Source organism: Ovis aries, chromosome 2 (genome assembly GCF_016772045.2).
Source record: "Ovis aries strain OAR_USU_Benz2616 breed Rambouillet chromosome 2, ARS-UI_Ramb_v3.0, whole genome shotgun sequence".
NCBI lineage: Eukaryota > Metazoa > Chordata > Mammalia > Artiodactyla > Bovidae > Ovis > Ovis aries.
In genome coordinates this window covers 4,317,827-4,333,481 of record NC_056055.1, presented here as the reverse complement: position 1 = coordinate 4,333,481, position 15,655 = coordinate 4,317,827, and the positions used below count along the sequence as shown (strand labels likewise).

General features: G+C 46.5%; 1 protein-coding gene across 1 annotated transcript in view; it reads right to left on the bottom strand.

Annotated features, from left to right (window-relative positions):
• Positions 1–8,738: 8,738 nt before the first annotated feature.
• Positions 8,739–15,655, bottom strand: part of BRINP1 (BMP/retinoic acid inducible neural specific 1) — a 200,643-nt gene continuing 193,726 nt past the window's right edge. The window contains exon 8 of the mRNA XM_027964072.3: positions 8,739–12,179. Coding sequence (XP_027819873.1) covers positions 11,039–12,179 — 1,141 coding nt within the window. The 3' untranslated portion in view covers positions 8,739–11,038. The remainder of the gene's footprint in view (positions 12,180–15,655) is intronic.

Below are 15,655 nucleotides of genomic sequence, written 5' to 3'. Positions count from 1 at the left end.
CTGTGGTCCATGGGGTCACAAAGAGTTGGAAACAACTGAGCGACTGAACTGAACTGAACCTGGGTATTTTATCTCTATGTGTGTGTGTGCTAAGTCACTTAAGTCATGCCCAACTCTTTGTGATCCCATGGACTCTAGCCTGCCAGCCTCCTCTGTCTGTGGGATTCTCCAGGCAAGAATACTGGAGTGGGGTGCCATTTCTTCCTCCAGTGGATCTTCCAGACCCAGGGATCGAACCTGCATGTCTTACATCTCCTGCATTGGCAGGGGGGTTCTTTACCAGTAGTACCACCTGAGAAGCCCATTTTATCTCCATAGTCTTTTTAAATCCTCATAACAGCCCTGTTGGTGGGTGTGGATACCTTCCTGTAAGGATGATGAAACCAGCCTCGGAATGATGAACTAGCTTTCCACATAGCTAAAGCTTGGTGTGGGCCTGGGTTCACCCTCAAAGGAAGGGGACTCCAGAGTTTGGCCCCTTACCCACGAATATGAAGAGGCAGGCAGGTCAGATGGATTTCTTTCATCATCAGTAGGCTGACCAGAACTTTTTATGAGGCAAGTTCTTTGAAGTGAGTCCGTTCCTGGGCAAGCACTTGGTTCAGAGACAGCTGCTGCAGGCTATGGGGTGATGGTATTGGTAGATGAAGAAAGCAAAAATGAATGAGAGAGAGTCCAGTCAAACAACATCAGGTCAGCCGTAATGACAGATGAGGAGTGCAGGCCCCATGGCTGAGAGTCTTAGAACAGGCAAAGTCAGAAGGGGAGGCTGGGAAACAGATGATACATGAATTCAGGTACAAGAGCAAGACTCCATGCGTTTCGGGAAGGGGTGCTGATGTGTCCCCCTGCCTCTCCAGCACTCTCGAAGAATGTATGCTCTCCTTTCTTCAGGGACAGGGGAAACGAGGCAGAAGAAAGAGACAGGACCTCAAGACACTAGACCAGGAGCCCAAGTACTGGGTTCCAAGCATAAAATGGGATAGCAGAAGGGCTGACCGGATCCAGTGCACTTGACCCCATGTTGTCATACTTGCAATCCTGCAGTGGCCGCCACTTGCTCTTAGGATGAAGTCCAGAATCCTCTTGTGAGTCGCAGGGCCCTCCATCACATGACTACACATACTCTTATCTTCTGCCACTCCTCCTCCCCATCCCCAGTTCATTCCTGTTTCTCTCTCTCACCCTCTCCCCCTTTCTCTCTCTCATCTGCAGCTGACCTGAACTATCTGCTTGAACTGTTTCTCCTCATGGAACACATTTCTTTTCCTCATTGTTCAACTATTACTCATCATTCTAGGCTCCCATTAAACATCAGATCTTCCAGTGCTTTCCATGACTTTCTCCTTTCTCTGTCCAATCTAGGTTTAGGGGTTCATGCTGTTTATTGCCATTGCATCTTATACTTCCCACTCCTTAAAGCATATCGTACTTCACAATTAATTATCTATCTTTCTCTCTAAAGTGTAGACCCAAACTTTGGGATTTATCCATTGACTGAGTCTGACACTTTCCTTCTCTATTAAGAACAATATTCTGACTTTGAGACTGAACTTGTAGGGGGTTGTCAAACAGCTGCAGCTGTAGGAAGAGGTGGCCCATGTGAGCTGGGAGCCAGACAGGTCCTGCTGGCCTCAGTTGCCATATCCACATTCAATGGAGTGGACTCACGGAGTCCTTGGCTTGGCAGGTCTTTCTTAGCACCTAATTTCTACAACATTTGAAAGAAATTTAAAAAAAAATCTGCCCTGTACTTTTCCACTAATTTAGACTATTTCCTCCTCTGCCAGCCTTCTGTTCAACTGAACCTAGCAGAAAACTCCCTTCCCAGGTGCTTCCAATTTGCAGGTGTCCCTTGTGCTGTGGGTGGGATTTTAAGCAAAAGTTTGGTCCTTTTCAGGAGGCAGTAGCAGCCCTTAATGTACCAGCACAGAGCTCACTCTGCTGTTCCTGGCTGGGTTGCTAAGCAACATTCCTGCTTGCCTGGAAATGGGGTGAGGCTGGACCAGGCTTTGTCAGACAGGACACTGGGAACAGCCACCACTTCTCTTCATTACTTCTCTTACAAGCTCAGTCTTTCATTGTCTTTTTTTTTTTTTTTCCTTGATTCCATTTCTGCCATTGAAAAATGATGTCTTCTTCGATTCTACCCTCCCCTTGTGTGTTTTGCCTGTGAACTTTTGGAAGCTAGAGATTTGTCTAACTCTTCCACCGAGCTCCGATGCTAAAGCTGACAGCCGAGGAGCACCATGCTTAACATGGGGAAGCCAAGGGGCCTAATGGGGCCATGATTCCAAGCTGCAGTCTTGAGCCATGCCACGCCCGAGGGAATCACAGGAGCCAGCTTTTACTGAGTGCTTAGCGTGTACCCAGAGAGTTCGAGACAGGCCCTTACCTGCACTAATTCACAGAAAGGGTGGAAATCTGGCAAAAGAAATGTCCTCATGGCAACTGGATGAGTTATTATTCTCCCCAAGGGACAGATGAAGAAATGCCAGAGAGGCTGAGTAACTTTCCGAGGTCCCAGAGTTTGTAGAATGAACCCAGAACTGAGCCTCTTTAGTCCCCAGATGCCACGCTGTAACTGTTCCATCTTACTGCTTAATTTTGTGCTGCTGCTGCTAAGTTGCTTCAGCCGTGTCCGACGCTGTGCGACCCTATAGACGGCCGCCCTCCAGGCCTCCCCCCGACCCCATCTCTGGGATTCTCCAAGCAAGAATACTGGAGTGGGTCGCCATTTCCTTCTCCAACCCATGCAGGCATGCTAAGTTGCTTCAGTCATATCCGACTCTGTGCGACCCCATGGACAGCAGCCCACCAGGTTCCTCTGTCCACAGGATTCTCTAGGCAAGAGTACTGGAATCGGTTGCCAATTCCTCCTCTAATTTTGTGCTAAGAGAGTAAATTATGAATCTAAACTTTAGTTACTTACTTTTTGGTGCCCTGATTCCCTCACCTGTATAATGCAAATAAAAACAGCTCTCCCTTAGGGATTCATGAGGCTTGAATTAGATACGTGTGAAGTACTAGGATATCACAGAGGAGCAGGAAACACCCATGTCTTCTTTCCTGTCCTGCAAATGTGTGCCGAGCTGCATTTCCTAAGACCTTACAAGATACCTTACAAGGTTAGGTGAAAAAGGCATTTATTTATATTCCCCGTTCCATACACATTGCTTGAAAAATCACGTGTAGGTGTGACTTTTGGGTAAACATTTAAAATTCTTTAATCACAACATAGTTTATTTATTCTGCTTTTCTGTCTTTGGATCACTGTAAGAGACAGAAAATTGGTTTGCATGTTATGCCCAAGAATGACAATTCTGGGACTTCTAGGATGGGGGGCTACATATAGTTTGAGAAAGTGGAGTGACAGCAGGAAGCTGAACCAGGAACAAGGAAGATGTCGTTACAGAATCACAACATCTATAGAAGTCATTCTCCATCCTCCTCAATAATCCCAAAGGTCCCCTCCAGCTGGGGGGATGGGCCATGGGTGGATTTCAGGGGTCTTGGGTGAGACTGATTCAGACCATGTTGAAATGTACGAACTGACCCAGCTGGAGATCAAAGGCCTCCTCTTTGTATCCCAGGTTTGGACTACGGTTTTCATCTCCTGCTCCCCCGCCTGCATATTTCACTCTCTCAGCCCTGCTGTTTCCCAGAGAAAAGCAACGGACAAATCTATAGCACTTTGCCCCAAAAGATGGCGGGCCTACCTGGAGCCAAAAGGCTTCCCTGAGGAGTTTATGCAGGAGGATGAGATGCATCTGGGCTCTGTGACAGATCCTGCTCTTTGGGATGGAAAATCTGCCCCAGACACACATTCCTCCTGGGTCCCTGCTAAAGCTCTGTGATTCCAGGAGTCAGTACATTTAAAGCTATCTGGGTGCCCTTGACTCTAGCTCACGGAGGAATTGAATGGTTCTGTAATCAAATAGTGGTGCCAGATGCCTCTTAAGGTCTGGATTATTCTTACAAATAACTTTGCAAGGCCATTTATTTTCACTTATTGGGGGAAACTGTAGCATAGTTAAGAGGCCTGTTTTTTGGAGACTGACACATCATCATTCCAACCCCAGCTTGCCATAGGCAAGTTTTTTCATCTTTCTAAGACTCCGTTTCATCATGTGCAGCCCGAAGTGATCATTAGACCCACCTCGCCGGGCTGCAATGAAGTTAAGTGAGTATCTTGCACCAAGTTCTTTCTGTAGTGTTTGACCTGTAAAATGAGCCCCATTGATATTACCTACTATTATTAAGAATATTACTTTGCATACATATCTATCTAAAGTATATTTTTATTTATGTCGCTTATTTAATGAACTTATAGGCTTCCTATATGCCAGTCACTGTTCTAGGCCCTTAAACATGCATAATTCTTATAACAACCATGCTAGAGAGAACCTATTAAGAACCGCATTTTTGCAGAGGAAGAAACGGAAGCACACAGAGGTTGAATATCTCAGTGAAGCAGCATAGGTAGCTAAGTGCATGAGCTCTAATTATTTTCTCCTGTCTCCAGGCTGTACTCTTAGCTACAGCCCTATGTTGCCAGTGATTTTCTCATGTCAGGAATAATGTTGACTGTAACAGATAAACCACTCACCTGGAAATTGGGGGATCTGAGTTCTAATCTGAGGTGTCTAATAATTCAGGAAAACCCAGCTCCTGGGTCTAGGTTTTAAGCATGGCATCCTTTTGCACACCAACAAAATGCTAGGTGATATTATTATTAATTTATAATTACATATCCTGCAATTAATACCATATAATTAATGATCCCTTGGCAGGGTTTATAATCACCCTCTAATTTGTAAGAACATGACAGTTTCCTCACTGGTGCAAGTCTGTGGCAGAATCAGACCAATCTTCCATCCCCGGTTAAGGCTGACACAGATCATTTGCCATCCGTGGTGACATTAGTGCGAAAATGTAGACCTGCAGCTTGTGGACCCCTGCTTTCCCTTATCAAGCAGCCCTGCAGCTTTTATTTAAAAATTGTATCAAAGCCATTTTCTTTCTGGCACAAGGGGCTCCATGTAGAAGTTTCATTGCGACTATGACATCTTGAATGAGAACAGACTCCTTGTTCATTCCTGGGGGGAGCCAGGGCAGTTTTGGCGAACACCTACTGAACAAGGTTGGGAGCAGAGGTCAGATACTCAAATGAAAGAAAGTGAATTTGTGATTTGTGAAGCTCATGTGTCTATTCCAAGCTATTTGATGGAGACGGTTTTTTGTTTTTTTGTAACTGATTTAATATTTTAAATGTTTGTGTTCTTCCAAAATTAACATGTTGAAATCCTAACCCCCAGGGTGATGGTATGAGGAGGTGGGATGGGGGGGTTAGGTGATGAGGCTGGAGTCCTCATTAATGGGGTTTGTGCCCTCATAAGAGAGCCAGACAGCTTTCTTGCCTTTACTGCCTTGTGAAGACAAGTAGGGGGCCAGTGCTTTATGAACCAGGAAATCGATCCTCACCAGACACTTGAATCTGCAGAGGTGTTGATCTTGGAAACCCCAGCCTCCAGAAATGTAAGAAACAAATGCTTGTTGTTTGAGCCACCCCATGCATGGTATTGCTGGAACAGACCGAATCGAGTAGGACAAACACTGTCCTTTCAAATTCATGTGCCACTGTACCGGGTTCAGGGAACTGGACTCTCTCCACTGAAGATGTAATACTCACCAGTGCATGCCTGCTCATCCTCTAGCCAAGCTCATGCCTTTCTGGTTTAGAGACCTCTTTCTTTAGTGCTTACACACAATGTATCTATTGAATAAATTTAGTATTTAGTATGGGCTTCCCTGGGGGCTCCACTGGTAAAGAATCCGCCTGCAATGCGGGAGACCTGGGCTTGATCCCTGGATTGGGAAGATCCTCTGGAGAAGGGGAAACGCTACCCCCTCCAGTATTCTGGCCTGGGGAATTCCATGGTCTATATAGTCCACGGTATATATGTCGGGTTTTATTAACGTGGCCATAACTGTCATTTCCATTAAGGTGTTTACCTGTATGTTAGAAACCTCCTTCGCTGAGGGCAGGATTCAGCTGTATGAACTAACTACATTGGCTTGATATGGGATCATAGGCCAAACCATGCTTGAGATGGGGAGAAGGGAACTAAACCCACGCCCAGTGGTCAAGGCTTTCAGGATGACTTTGGGTACAACTCCTCACCACGGAAAGGTGAAGTTTTGAATTTCATAAAATACAGAGTTTAGACTAGATTAGAGGCACTTACTGAAGGTTTGTCGTATTCTAGAATGTTCAAGAAAGATGATTAAGGGATCTGTGAAATATTCAAAAATGTATGTGGCAAAAATGTATGTGAAGGTACATTTTTATTTGGAAAGAATCCAGAGCTTTCCCATTTCTCAAAAACATCTGTAATTCCCCTCAGAGTGACCATGATTTTGAGGTGATTTTCTCCCCATGGGATCAAAACAGTCCCATTCCATTCCCTGAATGTGTCTTGATCTTTGTGTTGTTGAAGGGAAAGAGGCTTCCAGGCCCAAGTAGTCAGAGAATGTACTGCCTGCCTCGTGCAGAATGCTTACCATTAGATGCAACACTGAAGTGAGGAATGACCTTCCACTTGTCATTTCAGGCTCTGATCATGATTTAAAGAGACAGGGATGTTGAGAAAGGAGAGTTCATTCAGGTAACATCTTCCGTCTCGGTTCTTGGTTTGGTGCAGCTGGAGCCCCTGGTATTATCTTGTTCTCAGGCAGAGAGGGCGCTCTGCTCAGTCTGAACTTATTGTAACCAACCAAAGATTTGCACTGATCTTCAACTGGAAAAATGCTCATTAGAGACGATTTTGGTGACATAGAAGAGAGAGACTATTTGCATATGAAGTTCAGTTCCGATTATTACGGTTGATTCTTTTCAGTATCATGGGGCTGCTTCTTGTCTTGGCTAGGAGGTTGGACTGGATACTCTTTCACCTTGAGACAGTGAAAAGGGAACTATGATCATGATCAGTGTGCAAATTTTGCAGAATAACGTTGAGCATAACTTCATCTCTGAAGGATGAAATTTTACAAACCTTTAATGACTGCTTTACCCCAAAGAGTCCATTGTTCCATGTGTCCGCACATCTCTGCACTTTCCCTGCTGAGTTGACCATCTTTAATCCTATTGTTTGCCTTAAAGTCTATTTTGAATGCTATTAATGGTACTACATCAGCTTCCTCTTAGTTAATACCTGTCTAGGATACCATTATGCATCTTTTTCTTTTCAAACTTCTCTACCATTACTTTTACATTTGTACTTTGTAGTCTGACTACCTCTTTTTACTGATCAGTTTTGTCCAAGTACATTTATTGTGGTTATTTTTGTAGTATGTTTGGTTATTATGTTTATGTATCTAGCTATTAATATTTTAATGAATCTTTTCTTTCCCCTGTCTGCCTTCTTTATTTTTTTTAGTGACTAAACAACAACTAATTCAATACTTTATTCAAATAAAACATACCAAAATTATAGTAGAATGCAATGGGGAAGGAAAAGTGTTTTTTTTTTTTTTTAATTTGATTTTCACAAAACTTTTCAGGCACTTGTAAAACAAATGAGCAAACAAATGTCTTCTTTTTAATTAAAAAAAATGTCTCCCTATTAACTTGAATGTTCTACAATCTTCATCTATTATTTTAGGGGTTCATCATTTCTCTCGCTTTGACTCTATGACAGCTTCCCTCAATCATTTATCACCATCTAGTGGATCCATGTCATTCTTCTCACCTCTTTCCAAAAAGAATGGGGAATAGGAGAAAGTGTTTGTCATGGAGATGATTTTATCAACATAGACAACCCAACAAGTTACGCTACATTTAAAAAAAATATTTGTGGCGATGGATAATCCCCGAGCCTTTTTCCTTCTATATGTCAACTTGTTCTACTTCCTAATCTTTCTTCCACTTATGACATGTAGTCTCTGTGCAATTATGATTTCAATCAATGAAGGGAGCCTTGCTGTTAGTGCGACCTCTTGTTGCCCTCCTCTTTGAAGGGGGCAGATATGCCAGGGTCCAGAATTTTCCAATGATTTTATCTGATAGCTAATTAATGGCCTTCTGTGGTTTCCATGGCAATGCCACGCTTTGCTGTCAGGCTTATCCAATGGGGCATTCTGTTCACTCTTTTGCCTTAGCATCAGCATATTAATCAGACACCATAGGTCCTTGGTTGTTGCATCAAACTGGTAAGATGCTAATTGAATTAAAATTTCACTTGAAGGCTTCAGGCTTGTCTTCCCCAATAGCTGGAGGGACCTTGTTAGCTCAAAGAGTTGGACCCAAGCAGAAGATGCCTGGAAATCCCCAGAACTTTGTATCCTTATATAAAAGTATTTTCCTTTCACCTTTGAACAAATATTTTGATGTCTGAATCTCTCTGTCCTTGAAAATTTATCTGATTTCCCTGCCCTTTCCAATCATTAGACATTGTTTATTCTCTTTGTAATATGATATGATGTAATTATTCAGTAATACTGTCAAGGTAAAGAGAAGAAAACTTTCACACACACACACACACACACACACACACACACACACACTCACGGTTGGTGAAGCCTGGGGAAGAGCCTTCTTGTTATTTGCCCGAGTCCTTTTCATTTTCAACACTCAGGATGAGCACGCCCATCTAAAGCCTGTGCCAGCTGCATGAACCGAGTTCATAACTTCAGGGCTCTTCTCTGTGTGTCTGACCCCACAACAGCACTCATCATGGTGTACTGTAATTATTCATTTTTTATTGGTTCATATGTCTTTCTCATCAATGTATGAGGGGCACAAAAAGCATAACCCATTTCCTTACAGATCTCATTTTTCTGGCATGTCCCATTCATCTCCCAAGTGTTGAAGAGGGACTTCCCTGTGGTCCAGTGGTTACAGCTCCATGTCCAGAGGGTGTGGGCTGTTGAGATGTTTGATGATTTACTGAACTGCTATGAAATCTTTTGCTTGATGACTAGCTGCTATGTGACTTTTGCATGAATAATTTCCAACCTAAATGAATATCGAATCTGCTCAAAATCTGAGGGCCAAACTACTATGATGGTGTGAAGCACACATTGTTAAATTGGTATCAAAATACATGCTAATTCATACTAAAAACTGGGACATTAAGTTTGGAATTTCACTATGCGAAAAAATAAAAGGATATAACTTCCCCCCTCTGCACACATACTTAAACTAGATAGGTCTTATGTGTTGTATGCACTGAAGCCTCCTCCTTTCATCTTAAACTATATAGGCGGGGTGGGGGTAAGTCTTTTCTTTGAGTCAAAGTGTTACAGACTCTGGTGAGCCCTGAGATAGTTTCTGTATTTTATCTATGAAAGTACTGACATGAGAAATGTACATTCTAGAACTGGAACCAGTGAGTGGAAGGTACACAGATGCTAGTAAATATGTAGAAGAACCATCTAATAATTAGATCTGTTTAATAACATAAGCTGGCATGAGCACTACTGATCCCCTTCAGTAAAAGAGGACTCCAAGGAATGTGGAAGACAGAACTACATGGGTTTCCTATCCCAGGAATGGGCCAGTTAGCAGACAGGGGTGATGTCCCAAAGACAAGATTTGCACTGGGCTGACACCGAGACCAGAGGAGTCCTGCTTTCTCTCCCAACCCTGACGTGTGTAGTCCTATTTCTCTGCCAATTTGGAAATGAAGACTCAGATGCTTGAAGCATCTCTAGCAAGTACTATCGTAGCAAGAAGATAAATGCAGAGTTCCTGAAGGCTAAGACACGCTTTCTGCCCCAATCCTCTACAGATGTGCTTTGAAATGAGTTCTCTTCCATACAGCTCTCTTTTCAATTTAAACCCCAAGTCCCAGACAAGGATTCTCAGTTTTCAGAGATGCCCAAGAAGTGGCAGTGGCAGTGCATTGTGTGTGCGTGCGTGTGTGTGTGTGTGTGTGTGTGTGTATGTGTATTGAGTTAAAGGATCATGTTTTAGATACCCACTTGGGGAAGTTGGCCTGGCAGACCAATGCAATTTTAAAACCCACCCTATTTTATTTCAGGTATTGACTTTAAATCAAAGTAAAATACTCAGAGAGCTTCTAGGGTATCTGACACCATTTTTTTTTTTTTGAGACCATAGTTGAAATAAGTTTCTTCGTTAGAAGAAAAAAAGGGCTATCAAAACAACCTGAGACTGAAAGCTACTCCATCCCTTGGCAGCTCAGCTGGAGGAGTAAACACCACCGTGGCCACCATGATGTTAGAAGGAGCACAGCCAACGGGGTCAGGAGGCAGGGTCACCTCGCTGTTTGGCCAGTAACCATATGTAGCCATGGGCTCGCCATTTCTCTCTGAGGCTAGCTCCCAAATGCAATCAAGGAGATCAACAGGCTGATCTCAAAGGTTTCTTGATGGTTTTAACACCCTGTGATTATGTGAATGCCTCTCCCCCAGGGTCCCAGGGTCCCAGGGTCCCCTATTGCCCAGCTTCAGTGAGTTTCAGTTTATTCAGTGTGAGGGAAGCTATCTGGGTGAGACAGTGCTGTCACTGAATCTCCACCCTCATGTGCAGCCGAGTCAAAAGAACCACAAGGAATTAAGCATAAAGAGGGAAGAAATCATAACCGAAGAAATATCTTCTTTATCTATGTCCATTTCCTCCCACAAGGAAAAATGGCAGTGTCGGTTTACATTACATATAGCTTTCTCTTTCGTGTTTAATCTTAGCACCTGCACAGCAGAGATCTTTACAATTCGTTGCATATGCTCTCTCCCATCCCACCCCCCCTCAATACAGCACCTGAGGCCTAAGCAGCACCTCCCTCCAAGCTCCTCCCAAGACTGAGACCCTTCTTCACGACAGAGTATAGAAATAACAAACATGCCCCACGGTTTTATACAGTTGCTAGAACGTTTTTTCGTTTCCAACAAATGAAGACTTTTCCTCCTTTCCTTTGAATAGTAATTACACTTTACAAATGTGTGTTTGTTTTGCTTTGCTTGGTTCTGTTCTGTTTGTACAACAAAAGGGAACGCCCGCGGCCGGGAGTCCGGGTTAACAGAGTTTGGCTGTCATCTGGTCCGACTGTTTGAGGATCTCGGTGTTGTAGAGGTCCAGGGCGTGGTTCACCCTGATGATCTCGCTGTTGGTCAGTTTCAGGCGGTGTTTGAGCATACAGGAGAACAAGTCCAGCTGGGGCTTCCCCGGGGCCACAGGGGGGGCCAGGCGATTGATTCGGTCCCGAATGTCCAACAGGAGGAGCATGACAGACGAGGAGGAGTAGAACTGGCCGCCCTGCGTGTAGGACTGGTTGACCTGCTGCACGGCGCTGCGCAGGAGGTCGGCGTTGAACCTCAGGCTGTACCCGAACACCTGCACATCCGAGATCTTGATGTAGAACTGCCTCTTGGAGGGGTCGGACAGGTCCACGGGGCCCTGGCCAGTCTCATTGCGCAGGAGGGTAGGGAGCCGAGTCCGACTGCGTAGGTAGATATGGACCGTCTCGAAAAACGTTTTCCACCGGTTGCCCAGCAGCAGAGTCCAGTTGTAACACTGGCTGTTCTGGAGGCGGATCTTCTCCCAGCGCGGGTAGCCGAACTCGCCAAAGGGCATGTTCCAGCCCTCCGAGTGGCTTCCGCTGAAGGGGTTGACGTAGACGAAGAACATGGGGTCCAGGCTGCTGTTGCGCATCTGGCAGATACGCATGGACATGCCGATCACCATGTGGATGAAGTCCATGCGGTTCTTGTTGCTCTTGAGAGTGAGGGACAGGCGCTTGCGCCACCGGGGGTCGAAGAAGGTGTCGAGGCGGATCTCGTTGCTGATGAAGGTGGTGTGGACGTAGAGGCGCGAGTCCATCTTCTGCAGCAGGTACTTGAGCTCTAGGTCCTGGAAGTCCAGGTCGGTCTCGAAGCTGATGAACTGCTCGCTGCGCTCCGAGTCCACGTTCTGCGGTTCGCAGCGGCCTCGGTACAGCTTGTAGCCCTTGTTGCAGGAGCCGCAGAGCGAGATGTTGGCCAGGCTGCACATGGCGCAGCTGTTGTTCCCGCCGATGATGCAGGGGATGGGGCGCTGGCACAGCGTGGTGCTGCCGTGGCACACGCAGCTCCTCTGGCTCTCCAGGAAGGTGCCCCAGAACCCGTTCTCATTGCAGTAGAGAAGCGACTGGACCCTTGCAAGCCACTGCTGAATTGTCCTGGGGGACAGAGGGGAGATGGAGAATGTTAACCATCATGGGTGGGCTTGTGGTTCTCCAGCTGCTCATGCAAAGTGGGGCTGCCCAGAGGATGAAAGGACAGGGTAGAGCAGTTATCATAGGAAGGGCACTGAATGTCATTGCTGGGAACGACAGTGGAGCTCTGGGTGATGCCGCACACCAGCTACATGACCTTGTACTTCCCCTTCTAATGGGTCAGTGTCCTCATGTGTAAAAAGGAAAGGGATGGAGTGAAAGTGTTCTTTGAGGTCCTCTCAGCTTTCTAAATCTATTATTCATTCATCTCAAAGGCATTTGATTCAGAACCTTAAAGTGTATAAACTCAAAAACCCTGCTGAATGACAACAGAGTGTAGAAAGTCAGCAGTAAAGACGAATTGAGGGGTTATTTCTTTTACCCTACACCTGATGTTTCAACCCTCTTCACAGATTCTTCCCATAACATCTGAAAACTTCAGCAAAAATGAATTCTATCTTATATTACTCCGGAGATATGGCAGTGCTTCCATATTGATGATCTCACGTGATCCTAATATTGCAGTTTCAGAACATATAAGGAAGATGCTATTCTCCCCATTTTTCTCCAAAATTTCAGTTCAGTGAAATTTCCATCACAGTACGAATGTCTAGGTCCCCCTCTCCACAGCCCTTCAACGCTTTTATAAACAAACCCGAGCCTGTCCCAGGTTCCAGCCTCTGGAACATTCCAATGAAGACAGATACTCAACCAGATAAGAAGCAACCGAAAAATAAATTAAAAAAAAAAAAAAAAAAAGATGTAAGACAGTCAGCTTAGCGGCCTCTCATCTTTCCTCATTTCTGTGCAAGTCCCCTCTTGGCCGTATTCCACACTAAGAATAATTCCTTACGTGTGTCTAGCACTTTTTACCCTCCCATTTTTCACTTGAGCTTCACAACAACACCCCCAAAATAGCTTGCGACTTGAGGTCAGTCTGAGATCGCTTTGAGTCCTGGCTCCTCCACTCCTGAGCCCGGGGAATGCTGGCTGTTTCCCTCACCTCCCTAATCACTCCTCCCACGCTGGGCTGTGGTAAGGATGGCATGAATTTTTATGTGAAATCTTAGTCCCTAACTCGGTAGGTATTAGGGGCTCCATAAAAGTTAGGCTCTTGTTATTCCTGCCAAGGGACTCTCAGCTCCATTTTCTAGACGTGGCAAGAGAAGCTTGGAGGCAAATAATACAGCAAGTGGGTAGAGGAACCTGCTGGCTCATAGCCAAGGCTTTTTTTTTTTTTTTTTCCAAAGAAGAGTCAAGGAAGCATTTCTTAAGGCTGCCAAGCACCGCAGTACTGTTGGTGGAGAGGATGCCAATGGTGGCAGTGGTTCCTGATCCCCAGCTTTTTATTTTAGGCCGTGCTGTGTGGCATGCAGGATCTTAGCTCCCCAACCAGGGATCGACCCCATGCCCCTTGCACTGGGAACCTGGAGTCTTCTCCACTGGGCTGCCAAGGAGCCCCATTTTAGAAAATTGGAGACAGAAGCCCTTCTGCATTGTACTGCATCTCTGGTAGGACATGGTAGCGATGCCCCTGTTCTCTCATTTCCTCTGCCCAGCCACAATCGCCAAGCCCAAGAACCAGGAGGCAAGCAGCGCAGCCTAATCCTGAATGGCACGTGCGCTGGCCCAGGCCGAACTTAGTTTGAGGCTCCACTCCATAAACGGGAACAAGTCACTTCATGTCTCTGAGACGCAGGGTCCATATGCAAAAGGAGAATAATAAACCCTATCTTAGGCGGTGAGGGAGAGGACTGAATGAGATGATGTCTGTAAAGCATTTAGCACAGAGCTGGGCATAGACCAATTATTAAAAAGGTAATAATAAGTATTCTTATCCCAGAGAATAAGCTCTTCCTTTGAAGCTACTGAGAAGCTTTCAGGATTTCCCTATCTCTCTGGGGTGGAGGGAAACCATTTGGTTACTGGGACATTTGGAAATGGATACTGTTGAAACTTGGCTTCCCAGAATGCTGCTGTGCTTATCAGCTGAGGGAAAATGGAGGCATAATTAGAGCGCTCCTTGGAAGGGCTCTGCTTTTAAGTCCAGGGAATGAGCCTGGCTTTGGCAATGAAACCTCCCTCAGGACATTCTGAACGCTGTATTGCAGCCCCTAGTCTTTTGGTCAGTTTCCCCTCCAGTCTCTTAAGGCATGAGAGAGGGGAGCCCTCCATCTCTGAGCATGGAGCCCAGAAACGTTTGCTGAATGAATGAGCCGACGACCACTGAATGAGTGAACAGACCAAAATTAATATTTTTTCTTATTTTTCATTAAACAACAACAACAAACTCCGCTTCTGTCTCCCAAGCTGCAGTATGAGTTTTCAATCCCTTCCACCCACACAGCTCCAGGCCTCCGCGGTCTCTGCTTCGTGCGGGCCAATCCTATTACAGGCTGGAGAACAGCAGAGGGCCCAGCCTTCAGAAAACGGAGCTGGAATGACAATGAGCCGCGCGGCTCCCACCTCCGGAGCCAGAGCATCAACTGAATATGGGCTCTGAGTCATGGAGAGTGCTGCGAGCCACAGGGGCCCGCCACACGTCTCCGATTGCGTGGTTCCATCTGACCGGAGCGTCATTTCAAAACGCCCCTTTCAAAGGGCCCACACTTAGCCCCGTCACTCCCTCTCCAGGCGACAGGACAGTACCCCATTGAGAGCTCCTCTGCTCCCATCTGCAAGGCATTCCATAAGCCCGGAGAGCGCCCCCTTTCTCGTGTCTCATCACTGGGACCCTTTGTCAGGACTCCCCCCCCCACCTCCTTGAATCAATGCCTCCTTGTGGCCCGGCTCTCAGCACCCTGGGGGCGGGCGGGAGGGGGCAGATGGAGGCCCCCGGGGAGGCCGCCACCGGAGGAGGGGCGAAGGGCCGATTAGGATTCCAGCCCTGTCGAGCGGGAGGCACCGGGGACAGAGGCCCTCTGAGGCGCAGCCGAGAGCTGCCTGGCACCTGCATAATCGTGAGGTTGTGGGCCGGATCAAAGAAGGCATTAAGGGTCCAGAGGAGGACCTCGAAGGAGGCGGGAGACCGGGAGGGGGCGGGGAGCGCCGGGCGGGAGGAAGAGAGGAGGGAGGAGAGAGGTGGGGCCCCGGGAGGCCTGGGTGCTGGAGGAGGTGCGGGAGCAGGGGCCCACCCAGAGTGAAGGAGGAGGGGGCGGGAGAGGGGGCAGAGGTGACGGAGTAAAGGCGGAGTGAAAGTGGCAGCGGCTCCCTCGTGTCATGGACTGTAAGTCTGCCAGGCTCCTCTGTCCATGGGATTCTCCAGGCAAGAATACTGGAGTGGGTTGCCATTCCCTTCCCCAGGGGATCTTCCCCACTCAGGGATCGAACCTGGGCCTCCCGCATTGCAGGCAGATTCTTTACCCTCTGAGCCACCAGGGAAGCCCCGTAATTAGAGTGGGTGGAATGCGAATGAAGCAACTCAGCCAAGACTCTAACTC